The sequence below is a fragment of the Haemaphysalis longicornis genome, unplaced genomic scaffold (genome assembly GCF_048455015.1).
Source record: "Haemaphysalis longicornis isolate Haplotype H1 unplaced genomic scaffold, Haemaphysalis longicornis Haplotype H1 scaffold_1, whole genome shotgun sequence".
Classification (NCBI taxonomy): Eukaryota; Metazoa; Arthropoda; class Arachnida; order Ixodida; family Ixodidae; genus Haemaphysalis; species Haemaphysalis longicornis.
The window spans coordinates 441,885,908-441,906,948 of NW_027526203.1; the positions used below are offsets into that span (position 1 = coordinate 441,885,908).

At 50.4% G+C, this 21,041-nt stretch overlaps 2 protein-coding genes across 9 annotated transcripts in view; one reads left to right on the top strand and one right to left on the bottom strand.

Moving 5' to 3' along the window:
• LOC144155851 (uncharacterized) overlaps window positions 1–21,041 on the top strand; it is a 1,021,707-nt gene that overhangs the window by 732,805 nt on the left and 267,861 nt on the right. The gene's annotated exons all lie outside the window — the stretch shown is intronic.
• Window positions 1–21,041, bottom strand: part of LOC144155846 (uncharacterized) — a 75,395-nt gene that overhangs the window by 13,449 nt on the left and 40,905 nt on the right. Inside the window, exon 1 of one of the 5 annotated variants that reach the window (XM_077687522.1) lies at window positions 2,958–3,306. The exons of 2 other annotated variants lie outside the window; for them this stretch is intronic. In XM_077687522.1, coding sequence (XP_077543648.1) covers window positions 2,958–3,218 — 261 coding nt within the window. In that variant the 5' untranslated portion in view covers window positions 3,219–3,306. Of the gene's footprint in view, window positions 1–573; window positions 637–718; window positions 844–2,957; window positions 3,307–21,041 lie in introns of those variants that run through there. 2 more of the 5 variants (XM_077687525.1, XM_077687526.1) reach the window with 2 other exon arrangements.

A 21,041-nucleotide genomic window follows, 5' to 3' on the forward strand; every position in this document is an offset into this window, starting at 1 on the left:
GCAAAACAAGTTCGCCTTTACGGGCAGACCAAAGTGCTAAGAATAACTGTTTGCTGCAGCAGAAATTGACAAGGGTTGAAAATGATTAACACTGCCCCATGTACTGCCTTTTTTGTAGCTCGGTTTGTTATTTCACGAATCGTCAAAGAAGAAAACTAGAAAACTAAAGGACGAGAAAAAGGGAACAACTTAGCACACTTTTGAATAGCGTGCTGTTGCAAACTAACAGGAGTTTACCGCTCCGCGCAACGATCAAATGTTTTTCTCCGGCCGACGGTGAAAAACGCAGCCGTTGGACATCGAACACAACAGTCGCTCTGGAGACTAGCTTCTGCATGGGCTGAGACTAGCTTGACACACGGCAAAACGAGGCTGCGCTAAAGGCTATGGACGAGATTGACAAGTTAGTGCGTAACGAAGAGGAGAGCAACGAATATGAATCGCTCGTTTTCAGTTGGGGCACGCTTTACGCTACGTGAGCAACCAAGCACAGCTTACGTAACTTTTTCAGCATGTGCCACCAAACCTAACAGAGACAACTATTTCACTCGGTGTTATGAGCAGGGTCAGTACTCAGGTGAAAAAATACGATGACTCCTCGTTCCGGCTTCGCGTCGCGTCCCACCGTAGTACGCCGTCGATTTGCTGAACTGAAGAACTAACTCTACTAGACGATTCCAGGCGGTGTGCAGTAAATTGCACACACCAAATTTCATACCCATGTCACGCCGTATCCATCCGGTAGTAGTTGTAATAAGCGAAGTCGTCAAAAATGCCTCAACTCGCCGTGATGCTTTCGCGCCATATTAGTATTATGGTCCCTAGAAATAATAGGGACCATATTAGTATGAAACTCAATGGCTTAAAGTGACTTGCCTCACAGTGGATCGGATCGGTTCGCATTGTCTAAATTTTTAACGGTTATAATCTTAGTGCTCGTTTTGAAAGCAAGCTTTAAAAAAAAAAACATCTGTTTTGGTACAAACCCTAGGTACAAAACCTTTGATACAAACCCTTGTTTACCGTTAGTGAACCTAGATGGCGCAACCACACCACGGCAAGCCGTTCTCTGCCTTTGGTTTGTTTGTGAACGTATTTGTACCTGGCGTATTTTGTTCATGGAGACAATCGTTTCGTGAAACACGGTGCTCGCTCTACAAATACGGTCACGTGAGACATCGTCGCTTGCGTCAATCGGCAAGTGTCGTCTGAAACAACCCCAAAGCCCCGCAGTCCTGTGCAGCTAAACCAAGCATAGTGCGCGCAGTACCAACAGCAGTATACGCATCGGTACTTCTATGTTTACGTGTGCTTTCGTAACTTCCACTGTTTGTCCTTACATTCTTAGGGCTTTAAAAAGAATGTGCCCTAAATTAAAGCGCAAATAGCTCGTTCGGCAAGCTTAAAAGCTCTGCCTAATTTGCGTTTGCTTTTGCCGCCCTCCGCCAATCGCAGAGCTGTCTGGTATAACGTCATAGGTTCTGTTGCGGGAAATGAGCTAGTGGGTCGCATGGCCATTCCCTTTTTTCCTAATTATGCAGCTTATTTGAGCGAAGTTTACGTTAAAAGTGGTGTCAATATGATTCTAACGACGCAATCTTTTGAATGAACCTAACTTGTGTTTTCTCTTCATGGCTCCTTTAAGCGCGCACTGAGAGACGACGCTCGCACACAGGTGAAAATATATAATTAAGCGCAACATGCAATAATCGTAGAAATAAAGGGTTATTTCAATACGAAATAGTTTTTATTGCCTAAAAGCAAATACAAATGAGGATTTAAATGACTAAAACTTTAATCCTGATTTTTGGTAGTTTCAGCTTGGTGTGAATTGACGCGACGTTTGAACACAAAGCTCCGAACGCGCGGAAGTGGGATGCTTTATATCAATATATAATTCATGTGCAAAATTACGAGCGGCACATGACGCACTAAACTTACTGCGGCCTTGATAAAAGGCGACTAAGCATATGCTTTACTGTAAAGTAGGCTTTGTTGAACGACAACCAAGCTGTGCAAGAAAGCAGGCGGCACAAGATTGCGCAGAAAAAGGCTGAATTGCAGGGCAGCAGAGTTCAGGCACAAAAGCTAGTTACAAGCAAGCCACGCGTTCAAGTCTTCTTCCACCTGTTTTGTAGGGTTCCTGAGAAGGCCATAGTTTCTTGGTCATAGTTGCTTGGCCATGGGAAAGTACCAGATGTATGCTCTTAAAGACAAGAAAGACATTGTCATCGCAAACAGAGATAAAGTAGTTATAGTAGCCGAGGAGTTCTCAAGTTCTGTACAGTAACCGTGACATCCAGGATAATACCGAATGAGCAAATAGTTTAGAGGAGGTAGACATCCCACCAGTAACGACAGAAGAAATAAAGAGGGCTTTGAAAAAGAAAATGAAATGGAAGGGGGCAAAATACCTTGTGAGGATCAGATAGCAGCAGACCTCTTAAAGGAAGGCGGGAAAATTATACAAGAAAACTGGCAAACTTGTATACGCAATGCCTATAGTGACCGCGAATGTACGGAATATTGGAAGAACGCGAACATCATCTTAATCCATAACAAAGGTGACATGAAGGACTTGAAAAATTACAGGCCGATCAGCTTACTGTCAGTCGTATAACGGTATATACTTACCAAGGTAATCGCTAACATAATTTCTGCTACCTTAGATTTCAGTTAACCTAATAAACAAGCAGGGTTTCGTAAAGACTATTCAGCAATGGACCATATTCACACGATCAGTCAGGTGATAGAGAAATGCGCGGCGTATAGTCAACCCCCATATATTGTTACAAGACAGGACAATACCCGCGCCGGCATGGCTCGCCACTAATGGCGACAAGGAAGAAGAAAGAAGATGGGTGCGCGGCGCAGCCAGCCCGGGCTCAGTCATCTGCCGCCACGTTACATTTTGGTGGAGTGTGCGGGTTCACCCCATCCTGGCCCCAGCTTCGCACCTGCTTGGCATCGACGGTACGCGGGCCATGTCGGACAGCGCCAGCCCCGCCGCGACCAGCACTCCATGAGAACGACCACGTCCCCCGCCCGTGACCAGACGACCAGACCATGAACACCAGCCGCGACGAGTTGAGACGAGACGAGACGAGCCGATGACGCCGTGTCCCCCGCCCGCTCGTCCGACGTGGTTCCGAGTACACATGACACATATTCGCTGCCTTCAGGACATCGCTACAGCTAGCTGGCCAGGCATCATCCATGAAATCATCGTCCAGCAAGCACCTCCCTGTTCACTGAGCCGCATCGCTTGTCTTCATCACATCCTTCACGTCACCGCGGCGTCGACCGGGACGGAGAAGACGAAGAAGTGGAAAATTACACATGCCGCCATGTTTGTCCACCTTCGAAGAAGACGAAGCACATCGCGCCGTGCTCGCGCCAAGATGGCTGACACCCATTAAAATCATCGCTTCATCAATCATGGTTTGCCTCACCGGGCAATGGTCTAAATAGTGTCGCATCATGGCGGCGATGGGAGCAGACCGTGTTGATTTTTACCAAACGCTTCCGCTCACTGACTAGTCAGAGTCACTGTTAATTATTAATAATGACTCTGGCTAGTCAGTGAGCGGAAGCGGTATGGCCGGTTGGGTAAAAATTAAGACAGACTGCTCCAATCCGGTACCGCAATCCTCGATGGTGTCGTTTCGCAACTGCAACGGATCAGTCTGTCTTGATTTTACCAAACAGACAAGTCGCTTCCGCTCACAGACTAGCCAGCATCGCTATCGATAATTAACAGTGACTCTGGCTAGTCAGTGAGCGGAAACGGTTGGTCCGGTCGGGTGAAATCAACTGACTGCTCCCATCGCCGCCATGATGCGACACTAATTAGACCATTGCCGCCTCACTGTTATTCCGCCACGTACCAATATATAGCTTTCATAGATTATGAGAAAGCGTTTGACTCGGTCGAAACATCAGCAGTCATTCAGGCAATGCGGAATCAGGGTGTAGACGAGCATTACGTAAGAATACTAGAGGATATCTACAATGTGTAGACGAGCATTACGTAAGAATACTAGAGGATATCTACAATGTGTCCGCAGCTACTGTAGTGGACCCGCATTTTCGCATTTCACGGCTCGCTGAAGGTGCGTTTCTTACGCTTGCTCGGGCAGATTCGCGTTACCAGCCCGCCGGATGTATGACGCGTGAGCTATCGTGTTCCACGCATGGTTCCACGCCTGCGCCGCCGCGCCATCGGGGACGGGGGTTCATTTCGAGCAACCGGTCGGTGTGTACGCTTTTATCGTCGCTCGTCAGCCGACGAGACAGCTACCATCCTCCTCCATAAGAAGAGCAGAAAATACCAAAATGGAAGGGCGTCAGACAAGGAGAAACAATCTCTCCTATGTTATTCACAGCATGTTTACAATAGGTATTCAGAACATCTGATTGGGAACAGGTGGGCGTAAGGGTTAATGGAGACTGCCTCAGCTGATGACATTGCCTTGCTAAGTAACTCGGGGGACGAATTGCAAAGCATGATTACCGCACTGGACAAGCAGAGTAGAATCGTGGGCCGGAAAATTAATATGCAGAAAACAAGAGAAATGTTCAATAGCCTCGGGACAGCACAGCGGTTTCAGATAGGTGGCGAGGCAGTGGGAGTGGTAATCGAATATCTACTTAGGCCAAGTTGTGACCCCGGATCCCAACCATGAGGCAGAGATAATTCGAAGGATAAGAATGGGGTGGAGTGCATACAGCAGACATTCTCAGATAATGAATGGCCGCCTACCATTGTCCCTGAAGAAGAAAGTGTATGACAGCTGCATCTTACCGGTACTCACCTACGGGGCAGAAACTTGGAGGCTCACTAAAAGGGTTCAACTTAAACGGAGGACGACTCAGCGAGCAATGCAACCGAAGATGATAGGAAAAAAGAGAGCGGAGTGGGTCAGGGAACAAACGGGTGTTAAGGACATATTAGTAGAAATTAAGAAGTGGGTGTGGGTAGGGCATGTAATGCGGAGGTAAGATAACCATTGATCATTAAGGGCAACAGAGTAGATCCCTATAGAGAAGGCAAGTGCGGCAGGGGGCAGAAGGAAGTTAGATGGGCAGATGAGATCAAGAAGTTTGCGGCGATAAATTGGTCGCAGTTAGCACTGGGCCGGGATCATTTTAGATCTATGGGAGAGGCCTTTGCCCATCAGTTGGCGTAGATAGGCTGATGATATTACGAAGTATAGTTTTATTGCTGTTTTCAAACCATTATCCGGTGCACCAGTTCGTACTATTTTTAATGTAAAACAAAAGACAATCTATTTAAAACATAAATAGAAGCAATGTCAATCCTGCTTATTCCACCAACTTGGAAAAGTTCAGAGTAAAGGCTTTACTTCCTATAGACCCACCCAGTATGTTGTATTATTGTTACATGTGGTTTCTGTGCGATTCTACAATGTTTGCTAACCGCCGCAGTGGCTCAGTGGCTAAGGCGTTGCGCTGCTGAGCACGAGGTCGCGGGTTCGATTCCCGGCCGCGGTGGCCGCATTTCTGATGGAGGCGAAAAGCATAAACGCCCGTGTATACGAGATTTCGGCGCTCGTTAAAGATCCCCAGGTGGTCAAAATTAATCCGGAGCCCTCTACTACGGCGCGCCTCATCGCCTGCGTTGCGTCGGCGCGTTAAACCCTACAATCAATCAACCTTTTGCAAGAGGTTTCGGTCACCCTTCTTACACGCCCACTCTAATAACACCCGTGGTTGTGCTTCACTACAGCTCACTTGAATAAGTAATGATTACGATAAAAGGAGAAATGCAGGTCAGTGAATGCAGGTCGGTAAAATCAATCTACAATATTTGGTAGTATTTGCGCGCTTTGGCATCCCCATTCTCCCATATTTTCTGACAATTGTAAGAATAAAAAAAATTGGCTACCATAGGTGTGCTATGCATTGCTGATGACTGCTTTGTGATGCGACATATTCACTTATTAAAGCGAAGCTCTCTATGCCTGACTGATGGCGTTTTTTACGCCCAAACGCGCTGCAGGAACGCCAAGTTTCTCAAATGGGAGGGCTTATGGTAGTGATGCTGATGATGAATATCGGACAAGGAAAGCAAACTTTACGCAATGGGAGGCCAAATGAGGATGATGATGATGAAACGCGAAGTAGGAAAGCCAACTTTACACATTGGGAGGGCACATACTGATAACGAATAAGAACAAGGAGGAGGAGCAGGAGGACGAGGAGGAAGGCGGAGATTTCTTCGACACGTGCAAATGCAAAGTCCACAATCCAATCAGCCAAAGTCCAGATTAACAAAAACTCTGAAGCAGCACATTCAGATGACCCAATTACGTACTAAAATCATAACGCCACATTCGCTTAGCTCAGCACTTTGCACTGTGGGCTTTCCACTTGTATCGGAGAAAAGTTGACGTTTCAACCACCTTTTTTTTCATAAACGGAAGTTATATTTCTTATGCGGTGCATTCCTAGAAAATCAAATTTTGTACCGCTTACGCAGACAAGATCAATTCCAGGGGACACACGCCTGTGTACTCTCACTTTGTTTCTGTATCAGCGCCACAAAATTTTCCAATACGGTACCCACAAACCTAACTAGCACTCTGGAAATAATATTCGCTAATAAATATATGCTAAAAATACTTTTTATACGTGACTCCCATTGCAAAGTGCAAGAATCCCTGTGAACCCCCCCCCCCCCCCCCCCCCCCGGTTTTAAAGAGTTGTGGAGTGTAAAAGAGTCTTGGTAGAGTCAAAGAGAGTCATTGCAGCGACGACTTCCTTTTGGCTACCTTTTTTAGAGTATGATTGAGATGCCGGTAATCAACGCAGAATCGCCAAGTGCTGTCTTTCTTTTTACCAGCACGACTGGTGAGGCCCAGGGGCTGCACGAAGGCTCAGTAATATCCTTTGAGAGAATCTTCAACTTCGGCTTGGATGACGTCCCGTTCAGCGCGAGACACGCGGTACAGGCGCCTGTGGATGAGGGTGGCGTCACCTGTGTCGATGCGATGTGTAACGAGGTTAGTTCGGCCCAACATAGTATTTTCTAAATCAAAGATGTCATTGAACGAAGCCAAGAGCTCACGAAGGTGGACCTGATCTGGGATAATGTCAGGGCTGATCGAATTTAGTGGTAGGCGGATATGTAGCGGGCGAAGTAGACGGATGGGATATAGGGTCTACGGTAAAAGCAGAAATTTGGAAGTCGGAGACCGGTCAAAGATGGCAGACAGTCATTCCTTGTGTAAGAACTAGGGGGTGGAATTCGGAGTTCAGAAAAGGTAAGAAGACATGGTTCTGCCGCATGGTGACACCAGTGTGGGGAAGGACGACGTTGCGGGTGAGCAACGACGTAGTCTCCGTCTGACACGGGCGCGCTTGAAGACAGAGGGACATGAGTTGCAGTTGAGGCCGTGGGCGAATATGGTCATCAGAGCGTAATCGGAGGGAAGAAGGGGCGTGGTCGTCGGAGGAAAGTGGGAGCTCAAGGTGAAGACCCGTCGAACAGTAGATTAAAGCGGAATGGTCTGAGAGAGGGGCATAACGGGGTGGACAGGAGAGGACTCAGAGAGAATACTGGCTGTAGGCCCATGTTGGTAATTTCATCACGAACGACAACAATTGTATCAGCGAAATGGCTCCAACAGGGCTGTCGACGGAATGGGGCATAGTTTAGGCAGGAGCAGCCGCTTCCAGTTCTCGGCGTACCATCTTTTGGACGGTGTGTTCAAGGGCGTCGCGGTAAGAAGTCGCGGCCGAAAACAACGGGGGGAGGGGGGGGGGGGGGATGGTGCTTCGCAGGAAGAAGTCGCAGCGGTGTTGCGCCGCCGTTGGAACGGCTGCGTGATGCAGCGGCTCTTCGCTTTCTCGAAGCGTCGCCATTCTTTCAAGATGGCATCGACTGTCGTACAGTCCTTGCATATAAGCAAGTGAAAGGTGTCGTCCGCTATTCCTTTGAGCAGATTCCCAACCTTGTCCTGCTCAGTCATAACGTCCTGAATGTATGAGATGTGCGGCTCAGTCGACATTTGGGCATGGGAGGTAAGTTCTGTTTTTGCACGTATCTGACGGGCGAAGGGTTTGCCGAACGCTTCCAAAAGCCTGGCTTTACAGACGTCCCACTTGGTAATGGTAAGAGTGGCTTCATTCATCTCGTACCACGTGAGCGCCGTACCTTTGAAGTAAACAAGGAAGTTGGCAAATGTGACCTCGTAGAGGTTGATCCAGTCTTCTACGTCAACAATGTCAGTGCCTGTTAAGAAACCAGGCTTGCGAGGCTGAGACACGACGACCAGCAGAGTCGCCAACACGCTGGGCGGAGCCATGCTGGAAGGATCAATAAGACGTCCGCTGCGGAGATACGTGATGGAGGAGGGACGAGAAAGTCGAGACGAGAAAGAGGGGATGTCCGGTAACCGCACCAAGATGTTACGGAGAGGAATACGTAAAAATGAAGGTGTATTTAACGCAAGTATTTACGGAGAACCGAGCTCCGTGTTGGCTACAGCACGAACTTCTCTTCCTCTACCTCCAACGACTCCTCGAAACCCCACCGTGCCAAGTGTCTTCTTCTTTTCAGCTGAGCCCTACCACATGCCCACAATGCTTGCGGATATGTATTAACATCCCGTTCTCCGGCGGCCGACACACACTGTGGCAATAGTCCACAGGACAGACCTGGGCACCAGATTCCTCAGCCCGGTGACAAGCTGCTGCTTATCAAGCAGGCGCTCGAGAAGCAGCTCCTTGACGTACGTTCGCCTATAGCACTATCAGGCCTCGACTCCCTGGGGCGGTGCGGGCGCGAACGAGGGCTGTACGTTCGCAAGGTGTGGAGGCGAGTTTGCAGACACTGCTCCCGAACGACGCCCAGGATCTGATACCCAACTGGGCCCCCCGTCCTGTGCGCAGTTCTTCGTGCGAGCCGTCTTGTCCGCTACCGTGGTCGCTCTCCCCGTTCCTCCCGTCGGCCTGTTGTTTTAACAGTTTTGTTTCTTTTTTCCCACTACCCCCTCACTCGTCTCAGCAGCTGACCTCTGTCGTTCCGCCTCTGCTGCCTCCGGCCGGCGATTTTATATCGTCCTCGTGGAGTCCGCAGACCACCGCCTTTGTATCCGCTGGAATCCAGTTCCACTTAGCGACTGTTCCACTCAAGCCACGTAAGGGAGTAGTCCAATCGCTTGGATTCAGGTGTGGTCTTAACGACAGGACTACTCAGGCCCTGAATGAAATGATTGGTTGGTGGCTTCACAATGCGAGCCTCTGTCCGCGTCGGCTCCAAATATGCGCATATTGTACGCCACGAGTTTCCTATAAGGGCCGATCGGACCGGTATGAGCCGTCACACTATGATTGGGAGTGGAGGGGGCGAATAGGACAGAATAGGAGAACAGGATGGCGTCACTGGGTTGCGCTCTCTCGTCTCCCCCACCAAGCCCCCTAGATTTCACTAAGGCCCCTAGGTTTGAGTAGCAGCGCCGCCAACGACCGCGCCGGCACCGGGGGCAGATAGGGCCACGCCACAGCCGTAACTCACTGTTGCTGTAAACAGGGATTCAGAATGCAGCCGCTATTACTAAACGTCCTTGTTTTCGCAGGAGAGACAAAGAGCAGCGTTACTTTAGGGGCGCGCATAGAGACAAGGGCTCTGAGCAGTGCAAGGGCATGGAGGTTTTTGTTGCCTCGGAGTGGTGAGGAAACTTAATGCACAGCTTGGAAACGCAAATGTGAAGCTGGGTGAAAAAATGCCGTTCAAATCCACGTCTGCAACAATTTCCTTCTGGTAAAAGCTTCCTGCTTATAAAATATTAAATATATGTCCGCAAGTGGCATGTGTGATCTTGAGTACGTTGGACCAAAGAGCGTGCATTTGGTTTGCAAATGCGAGCTTCCCTAATTTACCGTTTTCTATAATTTAACGCGATGCCTTACGGGGAATATATTTCATATGCGCCAACGGTATTCTGTTCACTGCCGGCTGTACATGCATTTCGGCCTGCTGCCTGCCCACACTCGGCTAGCCTAGTCCGCCACGTTTGCTTTCACTTGTTTGGGCTTTTTTTTAGTATGACTGGTGCTGATTTTGGTCCTCACTTGGGCAAGAGGAATTAGGCAGTGGAGTATAAATGTGAACGTGAGGAATTATTGACTGACTTCATTATGCTGCTCCGGGAAATTTACTGTGAAAGCGCGGTGCAAATAACGTGAGTAGCGTACACTGAGTCTGTATTCACGTATTCATCGCCTCAGGCACTGAATCTATTCCCCGGTATTCACTGAACGGGTTCAGGCGTAGCGTCTAGAACGGGACATCGAGGGCAGCAAATGTAACCGCAACGGGCAGGAAGTAGGACAACGCATGCCGGTATCCATTGTGTGCACAACGTAGTACAACTAGAAGATCATGAATACCAAATGGAACGGCTCACGAATATGAGCGCTAAAGATGTGACATACCTGAGAGTAAATCTTTGCTGGTGTTATCATTTTCCGGGATGTTGTTCTTAACAAATCTGTATTTGTGGAAGAAGCAATAATGCCACAGGTAGAAACAAGGCCAGGATTGCGACTGTAGTCCTCAAAGTGACCGCCAAGTTCCGCGTGAAAATTGTCCTCCTTTCCCTTGTCGCTTGCTCTTTATCGGAAGGTACTGACCACGGAGCAAGATATAAAGGTACTGACTACAGTGACGGGGCCCGTCGCTTTAAAATCTGCACTACAGTGACGGCGCTCTCAACGCGAGTTGAGAGACTGCTCTCAACTCGCGTTGAGAGCAGTCTCTTTTGATTTTTACCCATTTGGCCAAACCGCTACCGCTCACTGACTAGCCAGAATCACTGATAATTATTAATCATTATTAATAATTACAGATGGTCGGACTAACTTTAGCTCTATCCGAACGGATCTCCAAGCCGCCACCCGACGCCCGCTTCACAATATTTCAGCGAGAGCAGTCGGTCTTGATTTTTACCTAACCGGCCAAACCGCTTCCGCTCACTGACTAGCCAGAGTCACTGTTAATTATTAATCACTGGTAATAATTACAGGAGATCGGGCGTAACTGGCGATGGCTACGTCGGCCTTGGCTCCAGTGAGCGGGAGCGGTTCGGCCGCTTGAGTAACATAAAATTCCCCCGCATTTCCCCGAGGGGGAGAATGTGAAAGTGCGAATGCACGGTTGTCGGCCCGCTTGCGGCGCTTGCGCTCGGCCCCCGCAGCCCACCGCCTCGCCGCCTTCTCTTCCATCTCTTCCATCGGGTTTGTAGTATCACGTGTACACCACGCAGTTATCAAGCCGCTATAACGCCGCTGAGTCGCCAACGCACGCCGCTGACGACGTAGTTTGAATGCGTTAAAGATATAAGGCGCGTTACTCACACTGATATCAGCGTGGCGTCCGTGGCTTAGTCGGTAGAGCGTCGCGCTGCGGCCGCAAAGTCCTCGGATCGAAACCTGGCGCCGGATGCTGTTTCTTTTTTAAATATAGAGGAGCACTGCGGACGCCGACGCCGCCGACGCCGCCGGTGGATGGTTTGGGGTCGCTTATTCGCACTTAAAAAACCAAGACCGACTGCTCTGACCGCGTGAATTTTTAGCTGTTACAAAACGCTAACCACGCGGACGGACGGACGGACACACACACACACACACACACACACACACGCACACACACGCACACGCACACGCACGCACGCACGCACGCACGCACACACAAAAAAAAAACACGGTGCGAGGTTCGAACTACGGACTACAACGCCCGTAGTGAGAGAGAAGTGATTTGGTGGAAGAAAGGAAAGGAAAGTGCACTGGGGATATTATTGAGCTCAGTATGGAGCTCACCTGCATACAACCCAGTGCGGTGGGGAGGGGAAGAGGGGATAAAAGACTTGGGAGGAGGTTAGGGGTGGAATAGAAAAGGTGTAGAAAAGAGGTGTACAAAAGGAATAGAAAAGGGAGAGCAGTAAAATACCTATAAGGAAGGGTGTCAGACAAGGAGACACAATCTCTCCAATGTTATTCCCAGCATGTTTACAAGAAGTATTCAGAATATTGGATTGGGAACAGGTGGGAGTAAGGGTTAATGGAGAATACCTCAGTAACGTCAGATTTGCTGATGACGTTGCCTTGCTAAGTAACTCGGGGGACGAATTGCAAAGCATGCTTTCCGAACTGGGCGAACAGAGTAAAACCGTGGGCCTGAAAATTAATATGCAGAAAACTAAAGTAATGATCAATAACCTCGGGACAGCACAGCGGTTTGAGATAGGTGGCGATGCAGTGCAAGTGGTAAGCGAATATATCTACTTAGGCCAAGTTGTGACCCCAGATCCCAACCATGAGGCAGAGATAATTAGAAGGATCAGAATGGGGTGGGGTGCATATGGCAGACATTCTCAGGTAATGAATAGTAGACTACCATTGTCGCTGAAGAAGAAAGTGTATGACAGCTGCATCTTACCGGTACTCACCTACGGGGCAGAAACTTGGAGGCTCACTAAGAGGGTTCAACTTAAATTGAGAACGACTCAGCGGGCAATGGAGCGGAAAATGATAGGTGTAACATTAAGGGACAAGAAGAGAGCGGAGTGGGTCAGGGAGCAAACTGGTGTTAAAGACATATCAGTAGAAATTAAGAAGAAGAAATGGACGTGGGCAGGGCATGTAACGCGAAGGCAAGATAACCGCTGGTCATTAAGGGTAACAGAGTGGATCCCTAGAGAAGGCAAGCGTTGCAGGGGGCGGCAGAAAGTTAGATGGGCAGATGAGATCAAGAAGTTTGCGGGGATAAATTGGTCACAGTTGGCACAGGACCGAGGTAATTGGAGAATAATGGGAGAGGCCTTTGTCCTGCAGTGGGCGTAGATAGACTGGTGATGATGATGAGAAAAGGTGTGAAAGAGAAAGACAGGAAGAAAAGAGAGAGAGAGAGAGAAGAAAAAAAAAGAGGGGGGAGGGGAATTACATAGGCGACAGCGGCACGAGTGTTCGGCGCGAGTGTTTGTTCAGTAGCCTCAGCTACAGGCGCTGGGTTAGTCCAGTGGCCTCGAGGAATGCCAGGAGGTGGCTGAACACTTGACGTCGGGAGCTGGCAGGACCCGTCGGGAACAGCAGGTCCTGCAGGTTGTGTCTGGGCCGTCCGAGACGCTGGAGTGCAGCTTGCAGCACTGCTCTGTGTGCTGCGTGCTCGGGGCAGGACAGGAGCAGGTGCTCCAGCGTCTCGGGTTCGGGGCAGTCGGCACAGGCGGGGGAGGCGCGTTGTCCTTGGTGGTGCAGCAGGGCCGCCACCTCGCAACAGTTGAGGCGCATCCGGAGCAGCAGGCTCCGGACATCCCTGGTGAGGCGCCCTGGCAGAACAGGCGGGGCCTGGCCAGAAACTACTCGGGGGTCTGGGTGTCTGGTCAGGGCCATTCGGGCCAGGATTTGGCGTGTGGCGTCAAACGCCGTCACGTCCTGGGAGGCGGGGGTATAGCTGGTGGGCACCCTTGGCCAGAGCGTCGGCCGCCTCATTGCCCGGGATGCCCATGTGGGCCGGCAGCCAGTGTAGCTTCACAGTGCAGCCGCGAGAGGCCACCGCGTGCAGCTTGGCCAGCAGCGACCGCTCCACGTGTCCGCTGGAGCTGCCCGGCAGAACCACTGCACCAAATCCCAGAACGAGAAATGGCGGCTAATCGGCTGGTTCTCATTTTGTTATATTGAGGGGGCCCCGTCACTGTAGTGATTCTGTTAAAGTGACGGGGCCCCGTCACTGTAGTGCAGATTTTAAAGCGACGGGCCCTGTCACTGTAGTCAGTTCCTTATCGGAAAACAGAATCTCATGCTTCATGTGATGGAAGGACGAAATCGCGTCATTAAACCGGGAAAGGGTACAGCCAACCTGTTAAATTTCTGACGCTGCGATTGCACGAATAGGGGCATAGAAGCATAGTTTTCGCATCGACGATGAAATAAAAAACTAAATGAAAGTAAAAGCGCTTATACATTTCTTCCAGGATGCGATTTTGCTTGTGCAGATACTCACTCCACGTACACCGTGTCCTTTGTCAATTCTAGTTGTAAGTACTCGCTGGTGACCTTGTGGTCGATGGCGTGCACTATGCTATGGTGTACTAGAATTACACTGTAATTATGCCCCATGACCCAACCCGGAGCTCACGTCCTCGTATCTGTCAAGATTATGAGTTTCATTCATGCCAAGCAAACTTTCTCCAAGCCATGGAGGAAAGAATACTCAGGAGAGGCCCCTAGCATCCCAATGCATTGCGATAAGTGTGGAGGAAGTGACGCCATTTTTCTTGAGCCCATGGACAATGTTGCTTACTTGTTTACAACTGCGGCGGCCAAATTTGGGCGAATAGAACGGACAAATTTTTAAGGCGCTTGGTATGTGGCTGCCTCGCTACGCTTGCAAACCAGCGCAGTCGCTACGACAAACGTTTTTAGATTAGGCCAGTTTGAAAACTCCGCCGTCGGAGGCGGCCTCAACTCGTACCCCGGCCGCAGCGGCGCTTACGTCGCGTCGCGAGATCGGCGGAGCGGCAGAGCGAGCCGCGTTGGCGAGAGCCGCAGTTCGTTCTTTGCTCACTTTGTGTTTCTTCGTTGTGAAGTGAAGTGAAATTTATCGCTGCTGAGACGTAGCGCGCAAAGACTGCAGTGCTGTACGACCCCAAACAATGCTCCCGTCGTCTGCGTTCGTCATACCGCGAGCCTGTTGCGATGACGACGACAAACGCTACTTTGCCAGGCTAATCGTCCTTCTACCTCAAAAATGAAGGCCGTTTTTTTATTGAAACTTTGGGCGAGGGTTAGAATGGGCAAATTGAAGGCGAAATCAACAGCAGAACATGACATCGCACCGAGGAATTAGCGACGAAGCTGTTTTCGCTTCGAAGCGGGAGGGCAGGGCGACGCCATGGGAGACAGCAAAGGATGATGGGATAGGGTGCTGGGCTCAGTGGGCTCAAGTCATGGCGGGACTCGGCTTCAACAAATGTGACGTCAGGGCTCCTCCTAACCTTTTCTTTCCTCCATGACCCGGAGAGTTCTGATGACGCCGCAGACATTACCGCCAGAAACAACAGCTGCGCTGTTAAAACTGAGCACTTCTTCGCACGTATTGTTTTTTCTGGCGCCTTCCTACTTAATGAGACATCCGCCTCATATGGGTCCCAGGTCATAAGGGATTATGGTTTTCGAAGTAGCGATCTAACCTATGGAGAGGTCATCGTTGGATGGCCCTGTACCCGCCGCGGTGGCTCAGAGACTAAGGCGTTGTGCTGCTGAGCGCAAGGACGTGGGTTCGATTCCCGGCCGCCGTGGCCGCTTTTCTAATGGAGGCGAAAAGCCCGTGTACAAGATTTCGGCGCACGTTAAAGATCCCAAGGTGGTCAAAATTAAGCCGGAGCCCTACACTACGGAGCGCCTCATCGCCTGGGTTGCGTCGGTGCGTTAAACCCTACAATAAATCATGGATGCCCTCCGATTGGCGTCTGGCTAGTCGCATCTATCCTGGCCGAAGCGAGGTTGCGTCAATATCCACGTCTGGCGAGGTTGCATAAGGGTGTTATCACTTTGAAAAATGCGTCCATTTGACATTCGTGGAGCTCTCGCTTCAGCGCATCTCGCTAATACGAGGTTACTCTAATCATCGTAGACTTCCACAGCTCAATTTTTATATGCATCGGGCTGGTCTCACCTCCTCCAATCATTGTGGTCTTTGTGATGAACATGAAATGATAGAGCATTTTTGCTTACAGCCATCCACACCTACGTGTCTGAGTCCAGGTTCCTAAACTGTTTGATGCTTTCCCCGAGTTTATTTGCGCAGTACAAAGGCTTCTCTTTCTCCCGACTTCTCACATAATGCTACCTTTTTTTCTACCAATTCTCATACTACCAATTGTGCGCTTTTCCTTCATCCAAATTTTGTTTCCAGATCATAGTTTCACAAAATGGGCACACTAGACCCGCAATGCTTTCCATCCTGGCCAATATTCTAAGTGGGTATGTGCGAAAACCACAGCAAAGAGAGCAACAATTTCCCTTGCTCTTTTGCGGGGTGTCTTACCGGAACCGAATCGAAAACCAGAACCGAACCGAACCCGTATTTTTTCCGCCATTTTGGAACTGAACCCGAACCGGAACGAATCGAAGAAACAGTTTCGAACCGGTTCCGAGGATTGAAAACTGCAATTTCTAGTTTTTTATTATGGTGGACTACCTTGTGTCTGAAGATATTTTTACCACTCGCCCGACCACCAAATATTATAGTTTCTCTTCCAATTTTACTCCTTAACTTTGATGTAAAGTTGTCTGTATATACCATCAGTTTCTGTTAGATACTTTCTATTTGCCCCAATTTTCTTTTGCGTTTAGAATAAGTTAAGCTTGAACGTATATTCCGAGGCAACATATCATGGCTTAGCCGGTGGTTCGCATGTACAGTGGGGCTCACTGGTAAAGGAAACGGCGAGCGTGTGGATGCTGCACTCAGCGAAGCGCCGGTGCCGAGAAGTGGCGAGAATCGGAGACAGCCGGCACATGTGGACAGCCGGCACATTTTTTTCCAATCTAAAAAGATTGGAAAAAAAATTGGGCCCATCTCCCCGCGAGGGGGACTCGAGTAAATGCGTCGCATAGGGGGTGGGTGTATTGCGTTAACGTTTAGTGTTTGGGGAGTTGGTGGTAGTGAATGCGTTGTATCAGCAGCTTCTTGACGTAGTTTGAATGAGTCAAGGATATAAGGCGCGTTCGTAGCCTCCCATTCTGTGTCGGCTTTGTGGCGCAGTGGGTAGAGCACCATGTACATTGCCTTCCGCCCGCAGGGTCGAGGGATCGAAACCAGGCGCCGGATAGTATTTTTTTTATATAGTGTAGGGGGAGCGGTGCGGACTACGACTACGGACGTCAACGCGGGTGACATCGTGAGTTACTGAAATGCTCTGCATTTAAAACGTTGGCACATGTGCACTGACCATGGAGGATGGCACTGACCGCACAAAGCGGAAGCCGCCGCTCTGTCGTCTGCTACGGGGCTCCGCTTCGCTGCTCAGCTTGCAACAGCTGAGGGATTTCGCACTCGAAGGATGTGAGCGGCGCAGCCCATGGGCGCAGCATAGAGTCGTAGCAGACGACAGAGGGGCTTCTCCTGCCTCGTGCGGTCAGTGCGCATGTGCCGGCTGTCTCCGATTCTCGCCACTTCTCGGCACCGGCGCTTCGCGGAGCGCAGCATCCACGCACTCGCCGTTTCCCTTTAACAGTGGAATGAAGAACATACCTTCCGGTAAAAGAACGCATTGCTCCTCTTCACCCGACAAAAGCAACTTCAGGACATTACAAGATAATCCACCATATATACCGTTACAGTTGAAGCTTATTTCGGACCTAGCCCGCACGAGGGCATCCATGCACTTTCCGATGCAGTGCTGCGTGTCATCCTCCGGAACCTGACGAGTGATGGCACGGCCCCAGCTAACCCAAGCTAACCTAGCTAAGCTAACCCTTTTGAAAAACGTTGCTGAAAGGCAAACTTTGGGCCTAACTGCAGAACTTAGCGATGGGGCTCCGAAAGCTGCACGTCACCCAACACAAGCACTTGTCCAACGCGAGCGTCCAACGCGAGCGTTGCAAGCGAATATTTTTCTGGTTGGGAGGGTAGGACGGACGAGGTTGCAAAGCGCTTCCGTTACACGGTCAGCGGACACTATAGGTATACATTAAAAGCGTAGCAGATCAACCAATATCTTTAATGCGAAATTTTTTGTCTCATTGTGGGACAAATGCGCGTGTGTGCACGTGCTTGTCTAGGCATTTGATGCTTTGAAATACGATGGCGGTCGCGTAGGCTGTCTGCTACCCAGATAAGTTGCTTCCCTGCCAAGAGGGTACCCGCTTGCTACGGACGGTCGCCTCCTTAGTGGACGGACGGGGCAATGGGTAGCCTCTAGGGAAGGTGCCCATTGCCAGAAGCTTCAGGCGAGGATCCCACAAGGGTGGAGGCTTAGGTGGCGTCGGCGGCACCGGGGCGCTGCCAACTGGCCAGGATGCTGCATGCCCGCCTGCCGGAAGATTGCGGCGCGGATGCATTATTTGGAGACGAGGTGGTCGGTTAAAGGAGGGGAACACAAGGCGTGTTCGGTTCGGTAGAGTCATGACCTAGGCGCACCTCTTAAGGACACTGATGTGATTTGTAAACATTGCGGGATTACTAGCGCAAATTGTAGTCCGGATTCCATAGGCCATGTTTCGACCACTCTGAGCGCGTTTACGCGAATTTATTTAGTAGAAAAATGAATTCGAAAATGCTGTCCTCCTCTGTGCACCCTCGCCCATTTTCTGTGGCGTTTTCGTGTGACGTCGGGAGGAGATGAGCTGGAAATTGGCTGCGCTACTGCACGGCTCGCCGACCTTCCGACCGAGTCAGTCGGCCCAGCGTTTAGTCCGCCGGCCGCCGACGGGTCGTCGCAATTCCCTCGCTCCCCCTGACGGGATTGTTTCTGAATTCTACCAGGTATTCCGTGAAGAGATCAGCCCTGTTCTGGTATCTGTCTTCGACAATATCCAAAACACAAAAGTGCTGCCACCTTAAGTGCGGAACTGTAATTTGGTCCTCATACCCAAAATATCCGTCCAAGATATGGTACCGAATGTGGAAGATTTCAGGCCCATCAGTTTACTGTCGACAGACTATAAAATCCTAGCACGTATCCTGGCCCGAGGACTCGAGATGGCCCTCAGTAGTGTGGTGGGCCCTCATCAGACATGCGGATTTAGGGGCCGCTTCATTAACACCAATTTGCATCGCATGCGGACGGTCTGTGAGGCGGCAGAGTCAGGCACTTACCCCTTAGCTGTCCTACAACTCGACCTTAGAAAGGCCTTCGACCAGGTAGACCACACCTTTCTGTTCATGCTCCTTAGTCAATGTGGGATAGGAGATGCAATGGTAGATTGGATTAAGACCTGCTACACAGAAATGACTACCAGCATCATCATGAATGGGGAATTGGGGCCGCCAATCAACATCGGACGGTCGGTCAGGCAGGGCTGCCCCATGTCCCCTATTCTATTCGCATTGTACATAGAACCTCTCTGCAGGATGGCAATAGCGTCCTAGTCGATCCGAGGCTTGGTTCTCGGAGACGAAGAACTTAAGGTCCTGGCCTATGCGGACGACGTCGCCTTTGTATGCACATCGAGAGAGCAGACGGGGGAGGTTGTTGCACTGGCCGAAGAATTTTGTCGATTCTCCGGGGCTCAGCTCAACCTTTCGAAGTCAGAGGGAGCATGGCTAGGCGAATGGCTCACGAAACCCCAACAACTCTACGGAGTTCGATGGAGGGGGGCCATCACCCGCTACCTTGGGGTAAACCTTGATACCGGCGCAGCCATGGCCCCCCGGTGGCAGACGAAACTGGCAGCTGCTGGAAGGAACTTGGAGCCCTGGAGAGCGCGAGATATTGCCCTCTTTTCTAGGGCACATGTTTGCAACGCCGTGGCATATCCGGCCATCTTGTACGCGGCCCGTGTCTCAACTATTGATGCAGGCTCAGTGGCCAAGCTACACCGGTAGTTTGCGGTATTCGTCTGGAGATCCACGTATGAACCCGTGCGCCGCACTAACATTTTCTGGAGTACCGAAGCCAGGGGTCTTGGGCTCGTTAACATGGAACTTAAACTGATTGTACAGAGATTTGTGTACTTCCGAGATCGCAGTGGTGGCTTTCTCCAGGCAGTTCTCCAAACTGTCAGCGCCCTACACCTGGCCCCTTGGCTCGTTACAACAGCAGAGCTCGCACATGACGCCCGTGCAACAGGCTTTTACAGGGAATTCAGTGGCGGGGGCACTGGCCCCTTTGCAGGAACTATTCTCCTGGGAGTATTTGTGCGCAGTGAAGCCAAGGAAGCTCTACTGGGATTTGGTGGAACAGACCCTCCCACCCCCCTTGTACCGCTCCCCACCTTTAGGCCGCCTAAAAATTGACGTCCCACGGCGTGTGCGGAAGCTCCCCGTCCCAACAAGCTCGAAAGATTTCTTCTTCCGTCTGCACGCAGGGATACTCAGAACTAAGGCAAGGCAGGAAGAGCGGGGATTTTTCCTCCCTGGAGGGGCCAACTGTCCGCTGTGCGGAAGGCGGGAGACGGGCGAGCATGTATTCTTAGAGTGCAATACGGCATCGTATTTCTGGGACGAGCTGCAGTGCTCCTTTGACACACAATGGCAGCTCACCTGGACCAAATTAAGGTTCTTGGATGCAGACACGGAACTCCCACACCTCCGAGATTGCATCCACGTCATGGGACTCCACTCGCTTTGGCGGGCAAGGGTGGATGCTGTTGAATGCGCTGAACACCCTCGGCCGGCGTGGAGGCATTTTGTTCAGAAGGCGCAGCGGCCAGTGGCCGCCCTTGACGGGCCTGACTCAGACTGCGAGTTGCGTGATGCACTGGCGCAGGGTTCGCGTGTCCTTTCAGAAGTTAAGGTAAAGGAGCGGAGGAGATGGGACTCAATTTGATGGCTAGAACCGGGAAACACTCCTGCTCACCTCTGCTTGCCAAGAACCCCCTTCCCCTCCCTCCGCTCCCATCCCATTCCCTTCAAGCGGTGCACAAAAGGCACCGTCATCCATTCGACAACGTTCGTGCTGGTGTAATTACCGCACAAACTCTGCGGCTGTGCCAGCATTACGATGCCACTAGCTTACACTTGCCGGCAGAACATGCTTACGCCATGCTAGCGTAAAGGCCGTAAGCGCCTATTTTTCTGCATGCGTAAAGCTGCTATTGTGCAGGACGAATACCCTGCAATCATCTGATGTAATCCGGCATATATCTCTGTAAATAAAGTGTTTGTTATTAAAAAAAAAGCTCGCCCGTGGCCCAGTGGTCTAAAGCGCTAGTATTATTGTTATGAAAGTCGCAAGTTCGAATCCCCGAGGGTACTTCTTTTTTTTTTTTGCAAGTTGATTTTTAATTCTGCGGCCGATGTTTTCGAAACTGAGTTCACCATTTTTGGGTCGTAACGTTCACTGCTCCACGAG